Consider the following 9,735-nt stretch of genomic DNA (forward strand, 5'->3'; position numbering starts at 1 on the left):
TTATACCATACCTTAATGTTTAAATATTGAATAAGAATAGTGATACGGCACAAATATACCCGCTCAACGTTAGGCTCAAGTACTATAGCTCAATTTCTAAAAATTCCATGTTTAGCGGTTTTTTTTTCAAAATGCAATTAAGTTTACTTTTATCCGCCACTTTTAATCAATCAAAAAATATCGTGCCCACTTTTAATCATCATTCACTGTGCTTCATTCATTTACTTTCTTTCCAACGTTATTTTGTTCACGGGCAATGATGGATCAGAAGATATATCATGAGAAACAGAGACTATCTTTGTGTGCTCTGCATTGTTTAAATAATCTGCTACAAAAAGAAGTATTTACTAAAGCAATATTGGATGAAACCTGTGAAAAGTTAGTCACTGATACTCTGTTTCTGTTGTTGTTAATAAAATAAGTTACTAGTGTATGTGTAATAATAATTATAATTTATAATATTATTGTTAGAAGTTAGAGTGCTAGTGCTAGAAGACTTGACTTAGGTGTTATGTTACTGATAGTGATACCATCACCTTACTTTTTTACTTACCAGTTAAAAAAATGTTTAATTTAAAAAATTAAAATTTAAAGTTTAATAAATGTTAGACTTTTATTTTTATTTGGTCGGTTGTTTGTGCTACTGGCATTAGCTATTTATTGCTAAACTTCGATATTATTATATAATGTAATAATTTAACCTCTTTCTTTTATGAAACTTCATTATTAATTTTAAAAGGAAGCCAAATAAAATTAATTGTTCATTATTATATATTATGAAATTTGCATATTTGCATTTACTTAAATAAAAATTATTTTATTAAATATGATAATTATTATGAAAAATTATGCTTCATCAAATATTTGCAACCTGATAAAATAAAAATAACTAAGAGATATGCATGAGCACACACACTATCACCATACTCATGTCATGTGCAAAAAACAAATTTAATTTTTTTCCTTCACAAATTTTTTAAACTTAGTAAAAATAAAATTTTTTGTTATTATAAAATTCAGATTGACAGATAAGAAATGGTTCAACCCGCATAGAAGTTACATTGGAACTGGAAATTATGATGTCAATGTTATCATGTCTGCTTTGGAAAGTATCAATTACTCCATCACCTGGTTTGACAGACGAAAGTAAAATGATTCACATTTGTTTTTATTAAAGAAAAATTATTAGTTCAAATTTCTCAGCAATAAATAAATTTAATTCATCTCCAACTAGAAGTTACACAGAAGTTGATTGGAATAATATCTTTGGCATAATTGTGAACTGCAAATCCTCATTTTTCACCTATGGGCCAATAAATATACCATCACCACGAAAACATTGGTTTGCTGTACGAAAATTAAGCGACAATTTATTTTATAATTTAGACTCCAAATTGAACAGTCCTCAGGTCATTGGGACAGCTGATCAGTTAATAGAATTTTTGAATGAAAAATCTTCATGTGATATTTCAATTCTGATTGTCAACAAATCGCCAGTATGATGTCAAATTCAATCTTCTAGCCATCAAAAATTTCAAACTATCATTGAATGCTTCTGTAATGTATCATGTTATTAATTAAGTGCTTTGATTGTAAATAAATAGATCACATTTGGACAAACAAGTTAGTAATCTCGTTCATGGTGAAATGTTCTCGAAACACCTTCCAGATGTTTCGGCAATATGGTTCTTAATGTCTTCACCGTTTTAGTTTATGTTTTGTTAACGCACAGCAATATCCTGTAGGTCAAACTAGTGTACAATTAATATTTACAGACACAACGTTACAAAACACTTAACATTTTGTAGCATTTTTTTCATTTTTCTTCTTATCTTTTTCTCTCTCTCTCTCTCTCTCTTGAACATCTGAATAGGCCATTTTAAATTATTGTTTTTAGTGTCGGTATAATGTAACATTTAAAACGTCATGTTCTTAATAATAAATTTAATCAAACTTTAGCCAAAAATAAAAGTGATTAATATCCTTCATTTAAAAAAATACCAATACATCCACCTGATAATGCATAGGTTGATGTGAAAAACAAGAAAAGCATTACGATTACGTTGTTTCTGAAGATGAAACTTTTCAATTTACTCAACGAATCGAATCAGGTTCGTTTATTTCCTTTTTGAAGAAACGGTTTGTTAATATAGATTTATGGGACCTTCCACAAAACTCATAGCCTTGTTGCTTATTCTCTACTTATTCTTATTATTGAAGTGAATGTCGCTTTACTTACTTAACTTTTTTGTTTTACTGTTCATGAGAGAGTTAATGATGATCAGAACATTTCAAACTATTATTTCATAACAGAAAATTTTATTTAACAACAAAATAAGCTGTCATTTGATACCATTACATTTGTCACTGTCATAAGAGTAACAAAAAATGGTACACTTTTATATGTATATTGTATATATATATATATATATATATATATATATATATATATATATATAAATTTACGGAACAATGTAAAAAGAAATGTAAATGAAATCAAGAACAATTAAATGAATATATATGTAATAAATAATTAGAATAGTTATAAAACGGTTGTAGAAGTATATTTTCATATCAATAAAGAATTAAAAAATGGAAATGTCCATTACAAAAAAGCTACAGAATCAAATATTAATTCTAGTTGGAGTAATATTTTATCACGCACACATATATATATACATACATATATGTATACATATATAGATATATATATAGAATATTTTATTAATAAATAATTCACAAATATGTGATGACCAGAACAAACTCAATTTCGTGAGATTCATACGTTGTGAATGAAGATTCAAATTGAATATAAGATTTCCCTAACCACCCCAATTACTTTTTGTATTTTTAGTCTTGAATGTTTGGCGCTTGAGTCTCTTTCGAGAAAGCACAAATAAAAGTCTGATTCATACAGTCACCTGGGCTGTGACATATTTTTCACGAAATCAACTAGTGCTGGTCACTCGCATATATTATTTACTTGTGTACAGACACATAATTTATACGAATCTAGCCTAATTCGTTAGATTAATTTATCCTATGATACAGTACAACAATTTTTGACTAGAATGCTGAAGAATTTAATACGTTAACGGGACACGGGCAACACGAGATCAGAATTTAAGGTTACTGGCTGACACACTGGCTGGCATCTAAAGAATTCGCCAAAACATGTGCCTGGTTATAGAAAGATACTTGTATGTTGCTGGGTCCCTGCACCCAAGGCTCTCCATCGGCTTGCATTGGGGCAGATTCAAACAACATTATCTGAAAATATGACATTGAAATTAAATTTAACATATTTCGTTCAACTTATTAATGGTAATGAAAATAAAGCATTGCTGTCGTCGTTACTATCTTAATTATATCTTAGTGAACATCAGCCCAATTTATCGATGCAATTATCATAACAAACTAAAAAGCTGATTGTAATAAATACAGCTGCATAAAAAAATGAATGGCTTTGAGGGAGTAATTAATACTGATAAATAATGAAATGAATGACCTTAAGAGATGACACCTGACCGAGTCTCAGAGGTTCGGCAAGCCCCACTCGCAGTTGGGCAATGTGGAAAGATGAGTAAAGGGCAAATACTTCAAACAATTTATCATCGTGCCTGCCAGTGATAACAGGTCACTTGGTTTAAAAAAATAAACATTGACAACAATTTAAGCATCAGTCTTAAAGAATGATGAAAATAATGGAAAATAAAAAATTTTTATTTTTGAAAAGGTTATAAATTTTTGAATCTTTTTCACTCCATAATTTTAATAATATTAGAAAAAATTTTAAAGTCTTCGACTTTTGAACTGTCGCTGTATTTATTTGTATTGTTACTATTCAACAAAGCTACATCCGAGTTTTACTTCAATTACATTTAAGTTAATAGAATTTGAAAAAAATTTTACTAATTGAGAAAATAAAACTGTTGATCATCCTTACTTTGAAGGTAACGCAATAAATAAACAAATAAATAAATGTCAATTGTTAATTAGATGTAAATAGCAAAACTGACTTGCTCTCCGGAATGTTTGCACCTGCCTCCCCCCACGGCCTGCACCCACCACCCCACGAAGAAATGTTCAATACAACAATCCCCTCTATAGAAGGTAGATCAACTATTTTGTCCTCTATTATTAACTGTAAACATTAATATAAGTGTAAAAAAAAGGACAAACAGAATAACTAATAAAAGTGTGGTATACTTTTAATTTTTTGTCCAAATCCTTGCATTCTCTGTCCAGGACGTCTTTGGTGCCATATGTGAAATACCATAGCTTAAACGGTATAAGAATAATGTTGTTTGCTTGATGTTTGTTGTTGATATACTGTTGTTAAATTATTGATGCTTTAAAACAAACTAAATGGCAAGTTTTGTAGTGAAACTACTTTGCCATCTCTGCAACTATCACTTTTTATTTGTGCTACATCCTCAACGCACTCCAAAAAGCACTTCATAAAACAAACAAAACAGCTAGCGTAATATGATAATTACACAATCGGTATAAAAGCAAGCGTACGGCTGAAAAAAGCCCGATGAAACCCGAGGTACCTTATTGATGAACCTGTTCCTGAAGAAGATCGGCCTCATCTCGCGATGGTGGTGGAAGTTGAGGGCCACCTGGGCATCCACTCCAATCGACATGTAGTTGTTTATGATGAGGCGCTGCGTTTTTAAGTTCACTCATCTCATTTCTTACAATCACATGACCACCGGCCTCGTCATTATCATTGATTGTTATAAACATGCGAGCAAGAAGATCGTATCGTATAGACCACGTCATCAGTACATAAAGCAGCACAAAAAATATTACAAAAATTTGAATGAAAAAATAGCTGAGTTATTGAGGCGTAGATTCTTTAATAACAAATATGACGACAGCAAAATAGACAATATCTACGTCGTAATATTCACTGTAGTTGAGATAAACTGCAATGATAAATGTCAATTGGTCAAGAAGAAGCCAAGGAAATGCAGCAACTTGCCTAACATTGACCGCAAGGACCAAAAAATAATCATGAATTCAGTTTTTCATTCATCAGTTCTATTATTCTTTTTTAAAAAAAAAAACAGAATCTGACATGCAACGTACAACACGCAAGCTACAACATGCAAGGTATGCAAGTAAATTATGCACACCTTATTCGTAAATCCCAAATTGAAACTCATCTTTGGCACAATATCCAGCCTCCACCTTCAATGTTACAAAATAAATCCGTGAATCAATACACGAACATATATTATTACATATAATAATATTAAAATTTTATTTAAGACTATAATTATCAACTAAAAAAATTTTGTGAATATTGATAACAAATATATATATAGAGAGAGATGTATTATAATCAAATTTTGTAACCATAAAGAAAGAAGATAGATGCATTTAGCCAACATAACTTGGCAAATATGAAGACACCAGCCTACCTATCCAATCTGATAACATTTGCAGTGCTGATCTTCTGCAGCATGCATTCTACATCAAAGTCTCCAGAATGCCCTGTTCCCCATCCAAGCACCCTTGAAAGGTCGTTGCCAGTTCCCAGAGGCACCACACACAGTTGGGGAATTCTCTAAAATTTCAAAAATATTTTCAAATTTTATTAAATTTTAATTAATTAAATTATTAACTACCATAGGCTTCAATATCAATATAGCTGTTCACATTTAAAAGTAGAGTAAATAATCAGTACCTGATGAGCGAGTTCATCGAAAGCAGAAAGCACCCAGGCCACTGTACCGTCCCCTCCTGCAACCAACACTCTCCATGTGACATTCGGTAGCAGTCGACACCATTCAAGTGCTGAGGTTGGAGAGGAATCGTGGAGGTCGACCACCTACATTCAGTCAGTTTGTTGTTAAGTTAAAGGTGACTGTTCATTAACGACATAATCTCAATGTTAAAATCATTTACAAACATAACCCACGAAAATGATTTGTAAAATGTAAGGCACTCAATGCCCACATTATAAGCTGCACAGTGCAGATGAGTGAATAAACAGCAAGTTTTAATCGAAATTGAAAAAAATAAATGATTGATGCAAGTTGAAAATAGTAGATGGAAGAGAAACAAACACCTGGATCAAGTTGAGGAAGCCTCTGAACTTGGACAACAACAGGCTTGCATCTCCATTGCCACTCTTCCTGTTTGCCAACACAAGCAGTGGTTTCCACCTATCCAAAGTAACATTTGATGGCTTTTCAACCGATTGAACTATCAACCTCCTCCGACCTTTAACTCTATTTATTTTCAATTCTATGCAATGAGGTGGAACAACCCAATCTTTCATGTGGCCCATATCACAAGTATTTGAAGACAGCTTTTTGCACAACATGTGAACAGCCCTCTTGCACCTGTCAGAGTTGCAGCGATCATCATTTATCAAGTGTCAATATTTTACAAAGAAAACAGAGGTAAACTGCAACTGAACAATTGAAATTACACATTGAAAAAGAAAAAAGTATGTTAAGTGCTGAAAAAAGTGAGGTCTTATAATGAAAAACTTAAAAAAATATAGGACACAAAAACAAATGCGTTCGTTATAACTGAAAAATTTATCTTGAATTAGAAAGTAAACTGTGAAATAAAAAAATTAAACTAAACAGTGGAAAAGTTACAAAATTAATAAAAAGTCGACTAAAATGCCAATGCATGTGTCAAACTTTGGTCACAGTTTATATTTATTTTATTTTATTGAGTATTTTATTGGTATGTAAAGCCAACGCACCAGCAACATTTAAAGTGACAGAGTTTATCAGAGCTTCCAATGAGAACATTGCAAACAGTACATTTCAAGTCAGCTGGAACATTTCCAATTATCCAGTGGTGTTCAGTAGTGGGTGGAGTAATGTTTGTATCTGTGGTGGATGCAGTGGATGGATGGGAAGCCACGGGAAGTGTAGTGTGGCATGAAGGATACGATCTTGAAAGTTGCTTGCAAGGAATAGCAGCATCCGCATTGCAGATGAAATTATCTGCAACTATTATCCCACAACAATCACAACAAGCCCCATCTGTGGTAGAAAATAAATTTCATAGTTATATATATATATAACTTATTATTGAATGAAAATGTAACTGGAATTTGTTTGTAAATTGTGTGTGAAGGTTGCAAACAACAATGAAAACTTAACCATTTATTTGATTTCCAGAATAATTACAAAATGTCGGCTCAGTGAAGACTTCAACCATTGTCCACCTGTAAAATTATTAGTAGCCTTTATTCTAAATTATGAATTTAATTAAATTTAAATTGAGCTATAAAACTAAATGATTCAGAAATGCAAAAAATGCTAACAATTGTTTTTAAATATTTTTATTAAATTGGAAACAAGAAAATTTAAAAAAAATTATAACAGGATAATATTGATATTTATAAAAATAATAATTGTTAATTAATTAAATTAACCAGTGGCCCTTTTTAAGGTCTTCCGCAGGCAGTTGATATCGCCTGCTTCTGAAAAACTGGTACAACTTGCTCATGATGTAGAAAAACAAGAAAAAGCTAATCACAGTGTACAACAGGTCCCAAGAAGAATTTGTCATTTTTACTTTTTATTTGATTTAAATTTAATTTATATTCTAACCTAACAAATTCAACAAACTTTGTAAAATAAAATTTTTTTAATACAATTTAAAGTGTTTGGGGTTTGTCATTGATTATCATAGATAAATGAAATTTATAAAAAAAAATAAATTAAAAAAAATGAAACATGAATATTTTTATTTGTGTATTGATTGATCTTTATTATTTTGAGTTATTTAATATTTTTTGATTTGAATAGATTTCTATTTTCCAGTTAATAGTAACAATAAATTCCTCATTCTACAATTTATCAATGTAAATCTAATTAATGATTAAATTAAATAAAATAGTTTATAATTTTAAATTAAAATAAAATTTTGTAAAAAAAAATTTTTTTTAGTTAATTTCGACGTCCGGCTGATGTTTTACAATAAACGGCACTGCAGTTTAGGCGGCAAATTCATCAAATAAACGCCTTTTAATATATCAGAAGTAATAAAATAGCCATTTTGAAAAAATATTTAAAAAATATCGCCGATCAACTCTATTTATTCTGTATGGCAAAAGTAAACATGTGCTAACATTTAAATTTTTTAATAGATCAAAGACCAAGATTATTTTTTTATAATTAATATTAACTTATAATTATATTAATTATTATATTATTATCTATTATATTAATTAAAAATATTATTATTTAGTTAACAAAATATAATTAGTATTCTAAGTATATGGTTACATTGCATAGTTGGCCTGATGAAAAGATTTAATTTATCCAGGAATGGTTTAATTCTATGATATGAAGTGAGCAAATAAAAAAAATACACTGATTTAAATAATAGATAAAATTTTTCAAAATTATGGAAAAATTGATTAAGTGTGCCAGACACTCGAGCTTTAAAACCTGTCGGGCCTCCCTTACCACCTAGCAATGATGTACACATTCCACATTTGCATAATAACGGTCACTAGCAAATTATTATGTACTCAATTACTCGCTAGTAACATCACATTTGACTCGCTTACTAGTAGTAATTGATATAAATTTTATCAATACATTAATCTAGACAGCTTTGACGGGGGGCTAAAATAAGACGAAGGGCAAAAACCGAAAATGCTTAGCAACCTTATTTTGATTATCAGAATATTTTGTGTCAATTATTTTATTTAAAACCGTGTTTTTATGTGTAAAAATGTGTTTAATGAATAAAAAATGCGTAAGATATAATTACACATGTATGGTGGTTAAATTTTTAAAAATTACAACAAAATGTTTGTTGACTGTTGATAACGGGCCACCCTAAATTTGACAATGAACTGTTCACTGTTGCATTTTCTTCTTGTAATGCTGTAGTGTAATCACAAAGTTGTCAGCTGCACCATCAAAGTTCTTTTTTGACTACATTCTTTTCCATGCGTTTCACAAAAGCTTGTGAAGAGTTTAAAAATAATTTTTTCGTTAAACAAAAGTTCACATCACATTTCGTAAATGACGATTGTCGAGGTGATATTCTAAGTAATGATTTTAAATAAAATTCGCTCACTGGTTTAAAAACTTGTCACTGTTATAAAAATAAACTCTTAAAATAAAGTAATTAGATTTTAAAGTTAAAATCGACTGCATCATCATGAATAATGGTGAAATTGATTATCCAAATTAATTACTTTAAAATAACGAATTAAATATTTTCCTTAATGGAGTGTTTTATCACACCTACCCATTTTGGCAACCCTACGCTGGCAAGAAATTGAGACTTCATATGTTCCGGACAAAAAACTCGTTCATTCAAACAAGAGGCTGAGTCTGGAAGAGACAGAATAAAATTAGAATAAAATTAGAAAATATCGTCATCGCCATGCCTGGCCCTCTCCATCCAAACATTTTGGTTCATTATTGAACAATTTTCTTTCAACCACAAACGACAAACTAATTCTGTCAATGTCAATTAATAACTATAATTTTTAAATTGATTATTTAGCTTGTGTACGGCGAAATATTTGCAGGGAGCAGATCACCAAAGAACAACGCCTAAACATATCTCTAACAACTATAACATTTTTAATTTTAGAAATTTGCTGAAGTAAGCAGTTGTGTCGATTGAAATCGTTTGTCATGCTGAAATGTTCTGCGATAGAAAAATAAATGTTTAGTGAGTTAACAGAGGAAAATAATCGAGCAAGCTAAAGTTGGACTTGAATTAGTT

The 9,735-nt window shown here is 30.3% G+C and overlaps 2 protein-coding genes across 2 annotated transcripts; one reads left to right on the forward strand and one right to left on the reverse strand.

Moving 5' to 3' along the window:
- Positions 1–256: 256 nt before the first annotated feature.
- HELRODRAFT_66918 (hypothetical protein) lies at positions 257–1,502 on the forward strand (the record flags this gene model as incomplete). The annotated part of the gene is made up of 3 exons (XM_009024243.1): positions 257–378; positions 1,021–1,146; positions 1,235–1,502. The coding sequence occupies 3 exons, from the start codon at positions 257–259 to the stop codon at positions 1,500–1,502; spliced, it is 516 nt and encodes a 171-aa protein (XP_009022491.1).
- Positions 1,503–2,285: 783 nt separating this feature from the next.
- HELRODRAFT_95052 (hypothetical protein) lies at positions 2,286–7,738 on the reverse strand. The gene is made up of 12 exons (XM_009024348.1): positions 7,415–7,738; positions 7,140–7,204; positions 6,734–7,019; positions 6,083–6,359; positions 5,699–5,842; positions 5,433–5,578; positions 5,145–5,199; positions 4,557–4,670; positions 4,210–4,281; positions 4,020–4,144; positions 3,509–3,620; positions 2,286–3,270 (listed from the first exon to the last, which is right to left on the reverse strand). The coding sequence occupies exons 1-12, from the start codon at positions 7,549–7,551 to the stop codon at positions 3,130–3,132; spliced, it is 1,674 nt and encodes a 557-aa protein (XP_009022596.1). The 5' UTR covers positions 7,552–7,738; the 3' UTR covers positions 2,286–3,129.
- Positions 7,739–9,735: the final 1,997 nt, after the last annotated feature.

The sequence above is a fragment of the Helobdella robusta genome (assembly GCF_000326865.2).
Source record: "Helobdella robusta unplaced genomic scaffold HELROscaffold_4, whole genome shotgun sequence".
Lineage (NCBI taxonomy): Eukaryota > Metazoa > Annelida > Clitellata > Rhynchobdellida > Glossiphoniidae > Helobdella > Helobdella robusta.

Excerpts from the sequence above, each read along its gene's own strand:
- HELRODRAFT_95052 (XM_009024348.1), bottom strand. The coding sequence starts at position 7,551 with ATGACAAATTCTTCTTGGGACCTGTTGTACACTGTGATTAGCTTTTTC. Across the intron at positions 7,205-7,414 it reads GACCTTAAAAAGGGCCACTG|GTGGACAATGGTTGAAGTCT; the intron begins GTTAATTTAATT and ends ATAATTTTACAG. Across the intron at positions 4,282-4,556 it reads GGAACAGGTTCATCAATAAG|CTATGGTATTTCACATATGG; the intron begins GTACCTCGGGTT and ends ATACCGTTTAAG.